The sequence below is a fragment of the Suncus etruscus genome, chromosome 6 (assembly GCF_024139225.1).
Source record: "Suncus etruscus isolate mSunEtr1 chromosome 6, mSunEtr1.pri.cur, whole genome shotgun sequence".
NCBI lineage: Eukaryota > Metazoa > Chordata > Mammalia > Eulipotyphla > Soricidae > Suncus > Suncus etruscus.
The window spans coordinates 69,148,107-69,163,800 of record NC_064853.1 but is presented as its reverse complement, the minus strand read 5'-3'; the positions used below and the strand labels follow the sequence as shown (position 1 = coordinate 69,163,800).

General features: G+C 45.6%; 1 protein-coding gene across 1 annotated transcript; it reads left to right on the top strand.

Moving 5' to 3' along the window:
- Positions 1–587: 587 nt before the first annotated feature.
- On the top strand, positions 588–10,411 carry PAX1 (paired box 1). The gene is made up of 5 exons (XM_049774346.1): positions 588–858; positions 1,300–1,929; positions 3,473–3,615; positions 4,401–4,608; positions 10,320–10,411. The coding sequence occupies exons 1-5, from the start codon at positions 588–590 to the stop codon at positions 10,409–10,411; spliced, it is 1,344 nt and encodes a 447-aa protein (XP_049630303.1).
- The last annotated feature ends 5,283 nt before the right edge of the window (positions 10,412–15,694 follow it).

Here is a 15,694-nt window from a genome sequence, read left to right as displayed (position 1 = left end):
GTTCTTTGACCCCCAGCTAACCAGAATATCCACAGCGGTAGAGGCATCCTCATAGCAACAATGAGCTAGTTAGCTAATATTAACTCAATAATGAGCTAATATCCTATTTTTGTTGTAATGATAGTCGTGGAAAAGGCGATACAAATAAAACCAAATGTTTTGCTGTTGTTACTGCTATTACTTCTATTACTACTATGGCGACTATTACTACTGCTGGAACCAGTCTGTTCCAAAGGACTCCTCTATCAAAAACTGGGGGCGGTTGGGAGAGGGAAAATAATGGGGAGAGGGGGAAGAGGAACGGGAGGAGCGTGGCGTCCTGGCTGAGGTGTGTGTGTGTGTGTGTGTGTGTGTGTGTGTGTGTGTGTGTGAAGGGGGGATGGGTTCCGGAGTATAGCCAAAGGGGAGGACAGCAGGAGAGGGTAGAGTTTCAGGGCGGGGAGGGGGGCTCCGGGGTGCAGTGACGAGAACCAATGAGCTGCCAACCCTCGCGTCTCCGGCGGGACCGGCGAGATTGACGTGGAGTGCACGTCAAATTGATCCCCGCACGCTGCAGCCTCCCGGTCAGACGAATTTCTCCTAATCGGATGAAGTTCACCCTAGGCCTGGGTTCGCGGGCGTGGAGAGGGTCCTGGGAGCGGGTGGCGGCGACGGGCTCGGGAGCGGGCGGCGGCGCGCTCGGCAGCGGCGCCCTGCACTTCTCCAGCCCGCGGCCGGGCCGCCCCGGCTCTCGGCTCGCGTGCGCCCTCCCTCTATGCCTCTCCCGCGGCGGCGGCGGCGCCCGAGCTCTCTCGCACTGTGCCGGGCCCAGCTCCTGCCGCCCCGGCGCCAGGCAGCTGTCTGGCCCGCGCGCCATGGGTAAGGGGCGGGCGGCAGGCTGGGCGCGCGGGCAGGCTAACGAGGTGGGTCTTGTCTTGGTGCCTCTCTTCTCTCTCGGGTGCTTGACCCGGGAGATCAAGACCAGAACAAGCCGTCTTCTTCTCGTGCTCCCAGTTTAGTGGGGGATGGCGGGGAGACAGTTGGATGCTCCCAGGAGGGAAGATCCCTAACAGATGCATCCAACATTTCGGAAGAGCGTAGCGAGGCTGACGCGCCCCGCGCTCCACTGTGCGCTCTCCACGCGGCCGCTTGACCCTGGAGTTGGATCCAGGCAGGCCGTCTAGCTTCAGGTCCTAGGTACCCGTGGGTCCCCTTCGGAGATGAGCTTGGATGCACTCTGGCCCCTCGCGGTTGCCCTGGGGTAACCCGCCGTTTTTCTCCCCCTTCCTTCCGCCCCCCTTTCCTCGGGCGCGTCCGCAGAGCAGACGTACGGCGAGGTGAACCAGCTGGGTGGCGTGTTCGTCAACGGCCGTCCGCTCCCAAACGCCATCCGCTTGCGCATCGTGGAGCTGGCGCAGTTGGGCATCCGACCCTGTGACATCAGTCGGCAGCTTCGCGTGTCGCACGGCTGCGTGAGCAAGATCCTGGCACGCTACAACGAGACCGGATCCATCCTGCCCGGGGCCATCGGGGGCAGCAAACCTCGAGTTACTACCCCCAACGTGGTCAAGCATATCCGGGACTATAAGCAGGGCGATCCTGGCATCTTTGCCTGGGAGATTCGGGATCGGCTCCTGGCTGATGGCGTCTGCGACAAATACAACGTGCCCTCGGTCAGCTCCATCAGTCGCATCCTTCGTAATAAGATTGGCAGCCTGGCGCAGCCCGGGCCTTATGAAGCCAGCAAGCAGCCGCCGCCACAGCCCGCGCTTCCCTACAACCACATCTACCAGTACCCCTACCCCAGCCCTGTGTCGCCCACGGGCGCCAAGATGGGCAGCCACCACGGGGTCCCGAGCACAGCAGGCCACGTCAGCATCCCCCGTTCCTGGCCCTCGGCCCACTCGGTCAGCAACATCCTGGGCATCCGGACATTTATGGAACAAACAGGTCAGTGGTGATGGTCTTCGGGGACCTTCCAGTGAGGAACCTAGTTAGAGATGGGGGAGTGGGTGGGCGCCTTCGTGTGATAGTTTCCATTCGCCACTATCAATCTCTTCTTTGACTCTGCGACAGGCTCCGAGGTGACCTGGAAGGCGGAGCGGGTCCCAAATTCTCTGCCGGGGGTGCCCTCGGACATCTTGAACATTTTATTACAAATATGGAAAATATTTCCCAAATGGAAACGCAATCGTCGACCACAAATTCGGAGTTCTGACATTGCGCTTTTTCATTCTTGCAAAAAATATGCAACCCCCTATCGTCAAATCTAAGCAAAACAAACCGCAAAGTCAAGCCTACCGCCAGTTCCTGTTTCCTCCACCCATTCTTGGGATCCAGGTCTTTTGGGATGCGTCAGTGGTCTCTGAGGGGTTCTGTCTTTCCCAAGCCCAAAGTTTCTTGAGTAAAGGGCCAACCGTCCATCTGGTTGGTCTTATTTTATTGACCTCGATTTCTAGGTCCTGGGTCAGCCATCATGCTTGGGAGGAAACTCAAGAGTTGGTGTTTTGTTTGTAGTCAGAACTTAACAAATAATTGGATTTCCTCTGGACAGAAATGGGAAAGAGTGAGGGTTGTTTTGGGTAGCCTTGGTTTGGGCCTCAGAAAAAAAATGAATGCATTGGGTTACTCTTTCTGGTCTCTAGCAACCAGCCAGGGAATGCAGGGATTTTAAGTTGAGCAGAATCAGGAGGAGCGTCAGATACAGAAATTGACCAAGCACTAGAAAGAGGAAGGCGGTAGGTGATGTGGAATAACACGAATTTGCTCAGCTCTAGTGTTCTCGGGTGTGCTAGACTCCTGTGACCAATCCCAGGCTGGACTTGTTTCTACAAACACAGTTGGAACCTCAGGTTGGTCTAAATTCTCCAGGGAATGAAGGCTGAGCTGCTGGCCTAAAATAGATCTCCACAGGTCTCTGCTGTGGGGTTTCCACCCGAAGCTTTTTCTGAGGCCACAGACATACATATGCCAGGAGCAGGCTTCCATCTTTGGGCTGCTTGAAGGTTCATTTGTGGATGAGCCCTAGGATGTTCTCAGACCTCTTCACTGGCTAACACTTTGAGAAACTCCTATAATTTTGGTAAATTTGAACTTGAACCTTTCCAGGGGCTGTCTCTGAAACACGGAAAGGTCATATAGGCAGGGTCAACGGAAAGGTCACTAAGGCAAGTTCATCCCTATCTCATCCTCTGCAGCCTCCCCTGGACACAACAGGTTTTTGCCAGAAGCGGGTCTTGGGCTCCTAGGAGCAGTAGCTGGTCCCTTTTTCACCCTTCTCTCTTTCTCTACCTTGCTAGGAGTGAAAGTGAAAGCGCCTCCTCCAGTGTTGGCTCTCTGAATTTCTAACCACTCCACCAGCTGCTCTGAGATCCCTAGGCCTAGGCCCTGGGATAGTGGAGTTGTGGCAAGCACTGGTTTCTTCACCAGGGCTGGGATTCACTACTCAGAGATGCGGATCTCTGCATCTCCTATTTGTTCTGTTTCCACTCAGGGGCACTGGCTGGGAGCGAAGGCACCTCCTATTCCCCGAAGATGGAAGATTGGGCCAGTGTGAATCGCACAGCCTTCCCTGCCAACCCCACCGTGAATGGGCTAGAGAAGCCGGCCTTGGAGGGGGATATTAAATATACGCAGGTAACGAAGAGGCAGGGCTGTGATCCTGCTGGTAAGGTTCAGGAGATGGTAAAAAGAGAGAATTGAAGAGAATGAAGAAACAGGTCCAGCCAAGCGGTTGGAGCTTGCAAGTCGGGGTTCTGAAGTCTTAGCTTTGAGCTTTTGTTTGGTGCTATATTTTCTTCTAGTCTCCAGTTCCCTAGACTGGGAAGCTGGCTTTGGAGGAGATTTCATCTTTTGCTAAAATAGGTTTGCTGAGCAAAAGTGGAATGATTCCTTGCACATGGCCCACCTGGCTTTGATCCCCCTGCATCCCATATGGTTTCCCTGAGCCCACCAGGAGAGATTTCTGAGTGCAGAGCCAGAAATAATCACTAAGCGCCACTGGGTGTGGCCCCAAAACAAAACAAATAACAAAACGAATAAACAAAAAATTGGATGTCTGTGGTGCCTCCTTCTCTTTAAATCTCCGAGTATTCTTCCTTCCTCTCCACTTTTGTAGTTTTTTGGTGAACATCTAGGTATTGTAGTTTATAATAATATAAGTCGTTAATGATAGTTGTGGAGCGCTACACAATGCCCACCCCCCCCACCATTTCAAGACCTCTTCCAACTCCCTTTTATGGGTTTAAAAAAATTGAAGTGGCGCTCCTTTGACCAGAGAGTATTTACAAGGAACATTTGAGACCAGGACTCACGTAGGGACAATTAGTGGGACTGCGGGGGACGTGCTTATGGGCAGCCTGGGTAGCTGGAGAAGAAGGAGGCGGCCTGCTGATGACTGCCTGTCACTCTGTCTCTTGCAGTCGGCCTCCGGCCTCTCCGCGGTGGGAGGCTTCCTCCCGGCCTGCGCTTATCCAGCCTCCAACCAGCACGGGGTGTACAGCGCTCCTGCAGGCAGCTACCTCGCCCCCGGCCCGCCCTGGCCACCAGCGCAGGCCACCCCGCTGGCGCCCGCAGTGCACAGCGGGGAGCTCGCAGCCGCGATGAATTTCAAGCAGTCCAACCGAGAAGGTGAAGGCAAGCGGAGGGAGGATGTATGCTTGGGTGGGACTGGTAAAGTGTAAGGAAGCCAGTGTGAGTCTAGAAAAGCAGTTTGTGTTGGCATGATTGAGAAGTGTGTGTGTGGAGAAATGATTAGACAGACTGGAGTAGGGGTATTTGGTAAAAATAATTTCTTTGGTTAAATGAAATAATCAGTTATATTTTGGAAGTAGATTAATATTCTTTTTTCTTTCTTTATTTTTTGGCCCACCAGATAGTGTTGAGTTTCTGTCTTTGTGCCCAGGGATCACTATGGGCTCGACTTCAGGGACCATAAGGGACAAAGGAAATTGAACTTGGGTCTATCTGCCTCCTGCAAAAGCAAGCATCTTACCTGCTGTGCTATTTCTCTAGCCCTAGGAGCAGATCATTCTCTACAGGGTGCCCTTCAGACACCTCTCCCTAAAAATGTAGAAGATGGTTGAAAGAGACCTCAAGTTTCTCTGCCTCCTGATTTGTAGAAAGAGAAGAGAGATTTGGTCACCAAGAAATCTTAGGTTTGAAAACTATTCTTTGCGTCCTTGATCAAGTTATTTCTCTTTGGGTGTCAATAACTCCGTATTTCAAAGGATCTAGAAACACCTTCTTCAAGGTTTCTCCTTCATGTGTCCTAAGGACTTTACTCTCTGCATGGAACATTCGAATCCTGCTGGATTTGCTGTACTAACCTCTTGATTTGTAGCTGGACCAGTTCAGGATTTTGTGCAAGATCCATTCTGGATTATTTCCATCTCTCCTGAACCCCAATTTTACTTTTAGGCAGGCCCTGGTCCTCCCTTAAATTCATTGGCTTGAACACATCTGTTGGTAAAGGAAGACACATTTCAGTCTTCAGTTCTTCAGTCTTTTAACTGTGATGTAGGTAGGGTCTTTTTGGTGGGTTAAATGGGAGTTCTCCTGCTCCTCTTTCTCCACCTACTATCTGAAAAGTCAGTTAACAAATCTGAGGTATAAATTGGTGATTAACAATTAAGGGGCTCCTTCTTATGGATCCACTGACTATCAGGGTCTTTTTTTTTTCTTTCTGTATCTTGGGAAAAGATCACCTACCCTTGAGTCATCCATCACTCTCTTTTCTTAGTGAAAGGAATGACTGAATTTTTAATTTTTTTGAACTTGCTTGTATTTAGTTCTGATGACCAGGAACTTGCAACTTCAACTATTCTTAGAAAAAGAGAAAGAAGAAACTATTTTAGAGGGTGCCAGCAGTGAAAGATACAGAGTTCAAACCTTGGAGACAGTATAGGATTGTTCCAATAAAGGAAGATCTTTACCAGCCAGCTTTACTCACCCTCTCATACTTATCAATGTGGAAGTTAAGGGCAGGTGACAGGCAAGGGTCAGGTGAGGATTTTTTGATGCCCAGGTGAAAAAGCTTTATTTACATGTAATCATGGTGGGACAGAGCAACATGATTTATGAGAGACGAAGTTGGGTCAAAAGAGGTGTAATGCTTTCATAGGAATAAAGTCAGGTGGGAGAAATAGTATTCTGTTTGTAGTAGACATACTGACTATAATCTACAAAAATGGAAAATTATGGCTCCTATAAGCTCTAAATTTAATTTAAATAATAGTAATAAAATAATCTAAATATAGTATGGCTTGTTTATTTGTAGAAAAATCTTAGTACAAAAAACTTTGACAATCAGATATCAGGAATTAGAATTGTTTTTATTATTACATTTGGGATCAGATAAGAGAATCTCAGGGAGTTGAGGGAGGATCTTTGTCCTGGTCTAATATGTTTTCTTGACAACAAAATTTACCTGATGAATCATAAATTGAGATAAAAATACCTTTTTTTAGTTAAAAACTAAGGTTCATTTGACTTAGAAAAGTTGATGCAGGCATTTAACTGGAATAATTTCTCCTCTGCTAATTTTGAGAAAAATGACCTGAAGGAAGGTTTTCTATTCTCAGAGCTGTCAGTCATTTTTCTAATATAATCACCTTGATTTTGGGCATCTCAAGTTCATATTTATACATGAATTCTGACTTTTGGGTAGCAGTAAGAATTTAAAGGGATGCATGCAATTCTAAGTTCTAAAATGATTGCTTAGTTTGTAGCAAGAGGCTTCAACATTTAGACTCAATTGTCATTGACTATATTTTGAAGGTATATTTCTTTCAGAAATATAGGACAAACCATGTGCCACTTTCATCATGCTACAAGCTTTTTGTGAACAGCCCAGGGGCTTTCAAAATCTGTAATAATTAATTACGTTAGTTATTCAAAACTTAATTTCCTGATTTTACTGTTCCATAAAGACCCAGCATATAAAATAACTTCTTAAGTTCGCATACCAGTGTCTGTGTTTGAACTAGGACATAAAAATGGTGAGAGTTTTATAAGCTACTTAGAATATAGAATTCTACTCTTCTTTATGGCAGACAGCTGATTTTTTAAGTACCTTCTCTACATTCAGTGGATCTTTGAAAAACTACAAAGTTTTTTCCCCTTTCATCATTGCCTAAGACATCTTCCAAGACTATCTCATAAGATAATTTATTATCATTAATTATTCAATGGATAACAATGTTAAGAATAACATTAATAATTTTTTCAGCAACAACATTTTTATTTACAGTGATTTTATTATGAATGCTTAGTAAGAAAATCTAGTGAAATATTTTCTCAAATAGCTAATATATCTCCCACTCCCCCAGCACTGGAGTGACCCAGGGAGATGGTAGTAGCCTCTGGTGCAACTGGAGACAGAAGTAGAAGGGGGACTTACTTTCTTTTTTCTTTTTGGGCCATACTGGTGGTGCTCAGGGGTTGCTCCTGGCCCAGGAATCACATATGGCAGTGGGATTTCTTCTGCAATGGAACTGGTAGTGGAGTGAGGTGGAGTGTGGGGATAGGGATCAAACCCAGGTAGTTGCATGCAAGGCAAATGCCCTACCTACCCACTGTGCTATTGCTTTGGCTCCTATATTATAGACATTAAATATCTAAGGAGGTACTGAGAAAAAATTTTTTTGAAAAGAAACCATAGGTCATTTAAGTTTAGGAAATTTTGGACACACACAATATACTTTATATCTCATACAGAAAATTCTCCAGACAGGTAATCTATACGATGATATCTCTCTTGCTCTCTCATGCCTCCAAAATTAGATGAAAATGAATATAAATGGTTACCTCAAAGGAAGGCTTCTCATAGGCTAAACTTTACCTTAATAATTTATTAATCTTGGTAAAGAGGATAATGAGATCTGTGTTCCCTGTTATGTAGGTAAGAACATATAATTTAAATTTTCTTTCTATGGAAACCAGTTCCAATTTTTTATAACCAGGAGAGTAAGAATGTAGAGTAAGCTCATCTTCATGAAGAGCTGCATGGATTTTCTGGGATCTCCAAATAAATCTCAGAGTTTTCACAACTAGGGCATGAGGACAAGGGTGATAACACTTCCCTGCTATCTCATCTCCTTGAAATTCCCTAGAACAGCTACTGAGTATTTACTATCTTCTCACAAAACAGCAATGCCTCAGTTTTTGCAATGCATTCCAGCAGGGCTTTGGAAAATCTAAAGATTTGGAAATCAAACTCTAAGATGTTGCTTATTTTGAAAGTAAGTGCATTAATTTTATTTATTAAACAAGAACTGGGCAGCTTCCCCCTGCCCCTTATCTTTGCTAGGGTTTAATCCTTGAAGGTTGATCCTAAAAGTGAACTTTGGCCAGGGGGCACTTGGGCGCAGAGACCTTTGTCTGAAAGTCCAGCCTCCAAACCAGGTCTTGCTTGACTTAGATCAGGGCGATTCCTTCCCAACTCTCTACTTTCTTATGCCCATTACCCAAAGCCCCAGAGTTCCAGCACTCTCAGTCTAGATTTTCAGTACTCCTGTCTTCACTCCCCCCCATATTAGTTACTTGACTGTTACTTTCCTTTTTATAATTTTTTAATAGTATCTTTATTTAAGCACCAAGATTACAAACACACTTGTGATTGGCTACAGCCTTCTAGACTGTTTCCAGGCTTTTACTCAGGTCCGGGATATTCCTGTGCAGGTTCCAGGGTTTCTTGCTTTGGAAATGAAGAAAGACTAGGTCTCCAGAAGCTGAAGAAAGACTCAAACAAAGCTAAGGGCAGAAGCAAGATCCACCTGTGAAAGGAAGTGGAATCTATCTGGAGAGAGTGGTGGTGATGGGGGTGTATATGGGCGATTTCAGGAGTTCATTTTTCTAGTTTGTTTTTGAGGTCCTGTCTGGAAATATACATAGAGGTTGAAATAAACCGTCCGAAAACTTCCTTGGCTGAGCAGTTCCAACTTTATGTAGGAAAGTAAGACGATTAGTGGGGGAGATAGAAAAGTCTTTAGACTTCCTGGAAGCATACATGCATGCACGCAAACATACACACATACATACATGCCTCTGTGTGCTCCCTTTCACAGAGGAGTGGAGCAATCGCAGCTCCAGGCAGCAACTGGGTCACGGTGGAGGCAACTTTAGGGGGGGGGGACAAAGGGTTCAAGTTTTCCCCTTACCCAAAAGCCGTGTGCTCAAGCTCTTTCTTTTTATTTATTTACTTACTTATTGCGATGTGGTTGGGTGGCAGGGACACTCAAGGCGCTGCTTAGGGACTCCTGGTGGTGCCCAGAGAACTCTGTGGCACCAAGGATCAAACCCGGCCTGGTCTCCCGCAGGCAAAGCAAGTGTTTACTCCACTGAGGACAATCTGGGGGCGAGCCTAACCTTCCTTTACCTCTGAGAAAATTTAGAAGCCCTAGGGAGCAAAGGAGGTGAAAGGCAGGAACCTATAGGTCTACACAGGTCTTTGTTTCCGAATGCAAAAGTCGCTGGGCAGCCGGCTCTGGGAGGGGGAAAACCAGATCTCTCAATCCTGGCGTCACATCACTCTCCAGGCTCCCAGTAGCAAAACTCGGGCCTCTTCCCCACACTCATAATGACAGAGTAATAAGCAGAGTGTCGCCTGATCTGGCAAATCTGCTGTTGCTTAATCCAGAGACTCAGAGGCCCCTGGACGCGCTTCGCCCACAGTTTTGAGCACAGCTGGGTTCCCGGTGCTGCCAGCTCCCAACTTAAACTTCAACCTACATAAAGCGCGGGGGTCTTCCTCGACCCCCTCCGCTCCCCTAAGAGCTCCCACACCCCGCCCCTTCTCCTCCCTCGATTTCTCACCTTTTCCCGACAAAGCACCTGGGCATCTCCGACAGACTGGCTTGAGCGCACCGTTGTGGTGGGGTAGGTGGTGGGTAGGTGTCGGAGAGGGGGTTCGGTTTAATTTAGCCCCATGTGCTTCTCCAGAACTCTTGGATCTGAGCCGGGGTGCACAGGCTTCGATCGCCTTCTTTTTAGTGAAAAGGTGGGTCCTGGGGAGAGGGAACCCACCAGATGAAAGGTCAGGGCGCAACGACCTCACAGTCTTACCGAGGGCAAAGCCACGTCTAGGCTGTAGTGGCCGTGACTCTGAAATTCTGGGAAAAGTTGGGGGGGGGCGACCAACGGCTGTGCAGAGGGAGGGGGAATTGGGGCGCGGGTGTCTCTGCGAGCACGTCCCAGATCTGAGGCTTCCCGCGCAGTGCGCACTGCCACTGACCATAGCCTGGTGCTGGCAGCCGTGCGCGCGGGCGTCCGGGGACTCGATCTCGCACTTTCCGAGGCTATGGGAAGGGAGTGACCTGACACCCATGTTCTTCCTCTCGCAGTGGCCGACCGGAAAGCTTCAAGCCCCGGAGGTAAGGCCCCCGACAGCCTCGGTAGTTTACACGGACTGCCCGTCCCGGCCTCAACCTCCTAGGGGGTAGCGGAGCACCGGACCGAGACCGAGCCGGAGTCTGCAGGAGCGGCGGACCAGTGCCCGGCCCCAGGACTTACAGAGGAGTTGCCCAGACCCTCCCTCTCTTTGGGGGACGTCTCCTCAGCCCTTGGTGGGCCACGGGCTCTTCTGAACTTTGGCTTTAGAGGATTTGGCCTCCTTAGCATTTCCAGCTTCAAGAATTTTACCGACTATTTCCCGGATTACTATTCTTACTCCTCCTCCTCTTCCTCCTCCTTCTCCTCCTCCTCCTCCTCCTCCTCCTCCTCTCCCTCCTTCTCTTCCTCTTACAGCCCTCCTTTTCCTCCTCCTCTTCTCACACTTCCATACCTCTTCTCCCCTCCCCTCCTCTCTTCTACCCTACTCATCTTCTCCTCACCCACCCTTCCTTTCCTTACTCTCCTTTCTTCTCCCCCTCCTCCCCTTCTTTCTTCATCACTCCCCTCCTTGCTTCTCTTCCCCTTTCTCCCCTTCTCTCCTCTCCTCTCTCCCTCCCTCCCCTTCTTTCCTCTCTTACCCTCTCCTCTTCTCTCCTCTCTTCCCCCTTCTTTCCCTACTCTCCCTTTTCTTCTTCTCCCCTCCTCTTCTTTCCCTCTTCCTTCTTATCCCACCTACTTTTCCCTCCCCACATTCTCCTTCCTTTCTTTCTCTTTGCCGACAGTTTGCCCCCCCCATCTCCTCCCTCTGTTCCATTCTGCACTCTCTTGTGCTACAGTTCCTGTGGTCCAGCCCCACTCCAAGATCTTTTTTTCCTCTGTCTCTGCCTTTTCCTATTTCTTAACAACCCCAGCCCCCTTTCAGGAAAATTCCAAATTAAACCCCCATACTTCTCTTTGGCAGTTGGACTTCTACAGCACTCACCTTCCAATTCTAATTCTTAATAGGGGGCATTATTAAGTGGACAGAGTAATCACACCATTCTTCTGTATTTTTCGAATAATGAACTCAAAAAAAAAAAAAAAACACCCTTGTAAACCAGCTCTCCATGTCTGTCCCCTTTCCCAGGATATAATCCAGAAATTTGTATTTTCTTGGTGCCTTTAGTTGCTTTTCTCTTTCCTTTAATGTCACTCCTAAACAAGATTAGGGAAGGTCTGGGGGACATTGATGTTTTCGGAGTTGAAAAATTCTGGCTCTTAAAGGTGCCCCTCTCCCACCCAAATGCCAACACCAGGGGGCTCTAAGACATGGGAAAGGCATCAATACTGTTTTTGGTATTCAGAGGTCAGCATATTTGTTCATTTAAACCACAAATACTTCTGGGAGTGGGTGTGGGTTTACAAAGGTGCAATCAGACATTACGTTTAGAGTTGGGGGGGGGTTCAGAAAATTCATAAGGTTTCATCTGAGAGGTGCTCAAAGCTATTACTGCTTCCAAGTTCAGGTGCACTAGTGGTAGAGGAAGGTGTTTGGGCATAAAACTGCAGTTTTGTAATCATAAAAATGTCACCTGGCAAGAGTCTGAGAGCATCTGTTAATGCAACTGCCTTTGAATCATTGGAGAGCACACTTTGTAAGGAGATTACACCACTGACCATTTGGAAGGGTTGTCGGGGACCTTCTCACCTACTCTCCTTCCATAACCATACTAAGGGAGAATTGTTTTACTGATTTCTGAAAGTAGTATTGACAAGTGAAAGAGAAAGGAGAGAAGAATTTTCAGTGGTTCAGCGCAGGAAAATCAGATTAACTTTGGGTAACTGAGATAGGTAGAGAATGTATGTATGTATGTATATATATACACACTGAGAGAATATATATGTATATGGACATATATATATATACATAAATCATCCTAAAAGAAAGAAATACTTAGAAGAATGGAGTGGGTCAAAGATAAGAGCAACAATGTTTTCTGGAGATCCTGAAAACTAAAGAAAAAGATCACAGGCTACCAACATTTATAGAAATACCTAGTAACAAAGGAGTTCTCAGGACATTTTTGTTTTTCTCCCTGTGTTTGGCTTTGTGAAACTGGTGGAAAAGATTTTTTAATTATATCACAGTGAGATATGTATTAAAAAGGTTAAGTTTTAGCCATAGGATGTTCTAACACTCATCCCTTCACCCGTGGACAAGTTCCATCATCCTTGTCTCCAGTTTCCCTCCTATGCTGCCCTACCTTCAGCATGTCTTTTTGACAGACACTTTTCTTCTCTCTCCCTTCCTCTCTCCCCATTAGGTACTGTAATTTACATTTCTATTACTAAAATGGCATCATGTATATCACTTCCTTTTATCATTCAGTTCTTGTGTCCAGAGTAATCATTTCCAATTATCATTGGAAAAGATTTTTGAATTAAAAAATTCGGGAAAGTTTTGGATTACACATAGAAGTACTCAGGCTGGGGCCGGGAGAGATAGCATGAAGGTAGTGAGTTTGCCTTGCATGCAGAAGGTCGGTGGTTCGAATCCCAGCATCCCATATGGTCCCCCGAGCATGCCAGAAACGATTTCTGAGCATAGAGCTAGGAGTAACCCCTGAACGCTGCCGAGTGTGACCAAAAAAAAAAAAAAAGTACTCAGGCTTACTCCTGGCTATGTCCTCAAGAATCATTCCTGGTAGTCTTGGGGGTCTTTATAACTTATCACAGGATTTGAATCCAGGTTGGTTGAGTATATGGCAAGTGCCCTTGCCCTACCTGCTTTACTTGCCCCTGAATTGAAATTCTTTTATGGAGGGAAGATTGGGTTACATCCAGTGATGTTTAAAGGTTACTTTTGGCTCTATACTCAGGAATAACTCTTGGAAGGCTTGGGGGAACATAGGAGATGCCAGTGATCTAGGTTGGTCATGTGCAAGGGAAGTGCTCCATCATCTGTATTATTGCTCCAGCCCTGAATTGAAATTCTCAAAAAATACACTTTGGGTCACATCCAAGAGTGCTCAGAGTTGTTCACAGCTCTGATTCTGTGTTCTTGACAATACTTGGGGGACAATATATAGTGTCAAGGATAGAACCAAGGTCATCTCATCAAGGCAAATGCCTTAAATTTTATCTCTCTGGCTCTGGGTTAAAATTATAAACAAAAACTTCAAAAAAATTTGAGCTGCCTGCTTGGACATATGGAGAAGAAGAGAGGTTAAATTATTTTCATTTTACTTTGCTACACTGGTACCTGTTCAAAGTATTTCTCCTAAAGCTTTATTTTAAAAACAGGAATATGGAGGGATAATGATTTATTTTCTCTAGTATCACAGCGCACTACAAAGGATAGAATTTGTGCATAGAAAATAGGCAACATGTTCGAAACCTGAAATTTCCAGCTTTCTGGGCCTGCATTCTCTGCAGAGAAACTCATCATTACAATACCCATCGACAATATTCTCATGTATGCAGTCTTGCTGAAGAACTAACTTCATGGGGCAAGAAGAGGACATCTCATCCCTCTCTGTAAATACGAGAAGAATAGAAATGATTCCTACTTGTGCATCATCATCACCCCTATTTTGCTATGACTCCCTATTTCTGTGTTTGGGATGAACTAGGTGAAGAGTGAGATTGGGAACACAACTCAGGAGGGATGGGAAGTGACTGTCTAAATGTTACTTGCAAAGGATCACACTTTTAAATCTGTTCTCGGCTATTCCCTGTTTCTTGTGGTTAGAGGTAAGTGTGTTTTTAAGAGTTTCTTTTCTCTGGGGCGAGAGTTCATGGAGGCCAGACAGTACTCAGTCATGGTGTTCATATTAGGACATTTCAGATAGAATATCTGAGTATAGAAAAGAATAATTTAGATAGGATATTTTCAGATACTGACAATTCATACAGGATGTATAGAAATATCATAATTTGTCAAGAATATAAGCTATTATAAGGTTCAGCAAACTTGATTGCTAAATCCCTGCACAAGGTGGCTTGCCTGTGGCATCTGATAGTTTTATGTCCTTTTTGTCAAATGTACCCTTCAGTGTGTTGCCAATATAAAAATTTGACTGCAAGGGATGACCAATGCTAGTTTTGCTTCTTTTCTTTGAAGATGATGTTACTTAGCTATTAACCAATACTAACTATTGATTAGTAGCTAAGTAATAGCTTATTGTTATTTATTAGCTAATCAACACCATGGATCAGGGAGTGACTCTATGTTGGACTTGGGATTGGGAATTGAAGTAGTTTTCCAAAGACCACATTGGAAATCTACTTTTTTTCCTGCAGTTCATGTGGACCTGAGATAGTACAGAAGACTTAAAATAAAATTGAGGTATTATATTAATTAGAATAATTTGAGAAACAATCAGTCTCCAAAGACAGCTTATTTTTGCACTATGCCTACTTTTTTCAAAGAAAATGAGAACTTTATTTTAGAAATTTAGGAAATAACTTAGAAAACTGGAGTGTATGTGTTGCCTAGGGGAGTCGTGAGTTCAATTCTTGGCACTGAATGAATGACCCCTTAAACACTACTGGAAAGGCCCCTGAGCACCTCTGGATATTGCCCTAAAAAGAATATTTTCACAGGATAGTAAGCAGAAAAAAAGAAAACCAAAAATGATATACATTTACTTAAAAACTCTAATTTGTTGAAAGAGTGAAGAGAATATATTTACATTAAAAACTTAAGTAAGGGGCCCGGAGAGATAGCACAGCGGTGTTTGCCTTGCAAGCAGCCGATCCAGAACCTAAGGTGGTTGGTTCGAATCCCGGTGTCCCATATGGTCCCCCGTGCCTGCCAGGAGCGATTTCTGAGCAGACAGCCAGGAATAACCCCTGAGCAATGCCGGGTGTGGCCCAAAAACCAAAAAAAAAAAAAAAAACTTAAGTAAGAAATGGTGAAATGAAAGTGAAAGTTTCCTCAGGTCCTTACCTTTCAAAGGCAAATATTGTTATTATGTATCTATTCTTCTAGAGGAAAGAAAAATCAAAGAGCAGAATATCTTTGTATATGTGCTATCAAAAGTACATGCCAAAGATCTGATTGTCCCAGGCCTAGAGATCTGAGCTTCTTGTTTATCATTGACTTCAGTCATCCATATTCCTTTTGTTCTCTTAAATGGAGGCACAGAAATTCGAGTTTAAAAAAAAAATGTTTGTAAGGAGGACAGGCTTCATGCTTTAAATAAATAAAGACAGGATTTGGTTGGAGGAAGTGCTTTGAATGGCTTGCAATATCTTCCTTGGGAAAGATGACTGCTTTTTTGGCAAAGAGGAAAGAAAGCAAACCAAAATGAAAGGGAAGGAGGCAAATCATTTGAATATATCCTGACATGTTCTTGCATTTCAAGTTGCAGCTTACTTTTCCTTTGAGGGCAGTAGGTCTCTC